At 35.4% G+C, this 4,673-nt stretch overlaps 1 protein-coding gene across 1 annotated transcript in view; it reads right to left on the bottom strand.

The window, feature by feature from the left end:
• Nucleotides 1-4,673, bottom strand: part of LOC106883520 (uncharacterized) — a 342,800-nt gene that overhangs the window by 32,116 nt on the left and 306,011 nt on the right. The window contains exon 6 of the mRNA XM_052976941.1: nucleotides 1,190-1,264. Coding sequence (XP_052832901.1) covers nucleotides 1,190-1,264 — 75 coding nt within the window. The remainder of the gene's footprint in view (nucleotides 1-1,189; nucleotides 1,265-4,673) is intronic.

Raw genomic sequence — 4,673 nt, 5'->3', positions numbered from 1 at the left:
ATATATATATATATATATAAATATATGTCCAATTGAAATTAAAATTATATCAAGAAAACAAAACAAAATAACAATCAAAACAAATTAAGAAATTAACAATAGACAAATAAATAAATAAATGCTGACTTTTAAAAACTCGCTCAACACAATTTCGTAATTCCTCTTGTGAAGTTCGATGAAGGACGATATTGTTTGTCTGGCAGCTTTTCTCTGAGACTGCCACTTACGTCCAACATAAGCATCGTCCTGACCAGATTTGTTCTTGGGAATCATAGTGGTTTTTTTTTTCTTAAATCTCAAGTGACCGTGAGTGAAATACAATTTTCATTGCACATATGCATATATATATATCTAACAGTTATTCTTTTCGATAGTGGAGTCGAATGAAAATAAAGCAAGAAATAATTTGATATACATTCAAGGAGGAAGGCCACTCCAATACGAAATATTCCTCCTTTGTTTATATGTGTGTGCATGTGACCTTACACACAAACACACATTATATAAATCTACATATAAATCTATATATAAAACATTAAACTATCCAATCACAGCATGTAACTGGTATAGGTTTGTCCTTTATAAAGATTGTCAAATTTGCATTTTCTCCTTCTCCACACACTCCCACATACAGACATGTTAAAAACAAAACTAACTTGTTCATATTCATAAGAGTGTGGTTAACTTTTAAGTGGGGCCCAACCTCTTCAGTGTTCTATTCTCTGCCCTTTATATAGTTTTAATTAGAGAATATTTCAGTGAACTGCGATACAAATGATAGCTACTCATCTTTTGCAATAAATGATGCGGAAACAGATGAATAAATGGATGTGTCGAGTAGATAAAACGGGAAGAAACTTGTGATGGACTGTCATTGGTGAAGATGACTAAAACAGACAAGGCGGATGTGAGGAGAGGTTAACATTGAAACCATTCAGCAAATGGTGCTAATTCTGACATTATGCCACTTGTGTGTCACCTTTACTACCTCAAGAGTCTTTCAACTGAGATATATTCAAATGGGTTTGTGAGGCCATCAGTAGATAAAGATGTGTATTTTAGGTGAGTACAACAGAGCATTAATACAATTAAATGGAGAGTCCAGCATGAAAGGCACACCTTGCAAGTCCCGTCTCAATAGGATATTAATGAAATAAAGGAAGGTAAATGATGGAGGCTTAAGACTTACCTTGTGAAATGTAGACATGTCACACCTTTGGTTGTCTATTCTGTCACTCTGCATTCTCTCCAACAACTCAAACATCTGGGGAAAAAAGAGAGCAAAAAAATAAATGATTGTAATTGCAAATGAATTTTCACAAACTTATAAACACACAGTGTATTTATTGTGGTAGTCATAAGCAGTAAAGTTCACAAGAGTCAGAGATAATGAAAATCATAACAACAACAACAATAATAATAATAATGTTTGGCACATGGCCAGCAAGTTCAAGGGAGGGGACGAGTCAATTACATCAACCCTTGTGCGTAACTGGTACTTATTTCATTGACCCCGAAAGGATGAAAGGTAAAGTCGACCTCGGTGAAATTTGAACTCAGAACGTAGCAACGGGCGAAATACCACTAAGCATTATGCCTGGTGTGCTAACGATTCTGCCAGCTCGCCAATGGGTTGTTGTCGTTGTTGTTGGAGAGGCCAGAGGAAAATAGAGAGACTATGAAGACTAATTAAGGCACAATAACAACAACCTCATATTCCATTCATGGTATAAACTAACAATGCAGTTATTTTATTTACTGAAAGTGGTAGCCAATTAGTTAATTAATAGTCTCTGGTTAGTTTGATAAGAACAGTTAAGTAGAAAGTACCATCGTTGAAAAAGTACTTCCCCCCACTTTAATAGCTTCTTTTTGTTTCTCTTTTTGTTGTTGTTGTTTTACTATTTTACTTTCTACTACAATGTATTGTTGTTATTATTATTATTATTATTATTATGGTGGACGAAATGCTTAGAGGCATTTTACTCGTCACTATATTCTGAGTTCAAATTCTGTCATGGTTGACTTTGCCTTTCATCCTTTCAGGGTTGATAAAATAAGTACCAGTGAAACACTGGGGTCAAAATAATCAATGAGTCCCCTCCCCACAAAATTTCAAGCCTTGTGCCTACAGTAGAAGAGATTATTATTATTATTATTCTACCCACACTTTCCCAGCAATTTTGTTAAAAGGTGGATGAATGTTCCAAGATTAGTCCCAGTGAACAGGCCTACCCCATAAGCATGTGTGTCTGTAAATTGAAGGAAAATGATGTGAAGAGGGCACTTGCCCTAGAGGTTTTGTGGGGTTTTCTTGAGCAGCCCTAGGAAATCTCTCTCTATTAAAGACACAAATTCTAAGATAAATTCCTTGAAAGAGCTCACTCTTTCAAGGAATTTATATTAGAATTTATATCATCACCATTTTTCTACTTTTTCCATTTATCTAACCCCCACATGGTCCTCTTCTGTCCCCAACGTTTTTAGTAAACCCTCTTTTGTAAAGCCTTATTACTACTACTGCTGTTGCTACTACTACCACTACTAAATTATACACATTTAACCAGACACTGGTAACTAAAGCTCTGTGGCTTCTATTATTATTACAAAGCAAACCTTAATTATATATACATCATCAACTCATTATCATTCTAACTTCGTTAACAGTCCATAATGAACTTCCAGATCAATTCAGTGCAATGAACATTGTAGTTGTTACAAAGAAAATAACTTTGCAACTTAAAGGGTTATAAAAACACTTCTTGTCTTCAAAACAACAAACATATTTCATAATGAACACACAAAACAACAGAAATAACCAAATTAGAATAATACTGAACAAGAGACATATTACATGTACAATTAAAACTTGTAAGAGTAATTGTTTCCATTGCCGTCACCACCATCATCATCATTGTCAGGTCCATTGTATACAATGGGTTGGACAGTTCTGTGTTCAGTGTCACTGGCCTTCTAACAGTCAGGGGGGGGGGGGGAGGGTGACAGCTCCTTCGAAACATTCCATTTTGGGGATGGTTTCTAAGGCTTGTCCCAATACCAGATACTTTATATAGTGTAACTGGGTGCAGTGGCACCAGCACCAGAGAAGTACATTGGATTCCACCAGAAAATGCAGCCATAAATAATATTACATAATTTCCAACATTGATCAGTCAACAGTTTAATGTTTTTGATAACACATTTCTGACGAGACAGGTTGTTTTGACAAAAGGTTTTCATTTAGATCCCTTTAACCCTTTTGTTACCATATTTCTGTTAAAATATTCTGCGTTTGTTTCAATTGATTTTGAAAATAATGAAGAATTTAGTGAAATGAATTTGTCATCGTTGATCTGGTGTTTGGAAGATATGATAAATATTCTCTGAAATGCAACAAAGAAAAACAATAAAATCTTTTCGTAGAATCTGGTTTCCTAATCTCTTCTCCAAATAACAAAGAAGAAAACTTAAGCCATCATCAATTCAATTAGTGGCCTGCAATCAATAATGAACACATTGTTAAATGAATTGATTACATTAGTAAATTAACGACTTGGAGATACAATTACCATTAGTATTATTATTATTTTTTTTTTTTTACGTCTATTGTCTAGACAGACTTATCTCCGTTTACTTATTTATCTGTTTAACTTAACAACTGTCAGACAAATCTCTCACATCTTTCTGGTCTTAATTCTTTTTTCTATTATCAGAATGGAAAGGCAGAACCATTTATTTAATCTCTAACAACTACGAAACCATTTCTCTTGTTCTAAGACCTCGGGGATTAATGGAAACAGCCCAAAGTAATGCATCTATTCACTTGACCACTGGTCACTATTGTCTCTTACTTTTTTTTTACTCACTTCATTCAATGGACTGTGGCCATGCTGGGTCACTGCCTATTTCACTTAGCCTTGAAGCAAACTTCTTATCCACAGAGCCATGCCTTAAAAGAAATAAATATTTACCATTTACCTGTTCTGTAGTATCAAATGAGATAATCCCTGCTTCTTATGACGTTTCCTTCAGGTGTTTCGGTAAAAATCTACATTTTTAATGCAGTCAACACCTTAACGACTGTTTCAGATCATGTTACCACAAATGCTGTGTCTTTGGAGAAAAGAGAGAAACCAGCCTTGATGCAAACCAGCTCCGCAAACTTGTTTCATATCCATAGTTGCTTCCTCTCTTAATAACTTGCAACTCACCCGCTTATACCCACAATCTGACCGAGGTCATCTCTCCTCTCGATAACCAGATATTCTATATATATATACATATATCTGACAGACAGTCCACCTTATTGGGTGGTGACCATATCACATACTACTACTACTACTACTACTACTTCTACTACCACAACAATAACAACAGCAACTGCTATGGTTGTGCTTCTGTTCACACAGCTTCTTCGAATGACTTCATCTTCCACTTCACAAGTGAGACAACACTGAGCACGAAGCACACAAGTGCTTACATCCCTCCATTTCATTAAAAGCTGGGGTTTTCTTTTGCTTTTTTTTCCTTTTTTTTTTACATAAGACAACAGAGAGTTGACAGTTTGGCCATGAGACAGCCGACCCCACTACAGCAGTGGCACTGCTCTCAGAACAGACAATAAATACAATTCCTTAAGTAGTCTTACATTTCATTTCGGTGACCGGGGGGGG

Source organism: Octopus bimaculoides, chromosome 26 (assembly GCF_001194135.2).
Source record: "Octopus bimaculoides isolate UCB-OBI-ISO-001 chromosome 26, ASM119413v2, whole genome shotgun sequence".
Classification (NCBI taxonomy): domain Eukaryota; kingdom Metazoa; phylum Mollusca; class Cephalopoda; order Octopoda; family Octopodidae; genus Octopus; species Octopus bimaculoides.
This window is presented reverse-complemented; position numbering and strand designations above follow the sequence as displayed.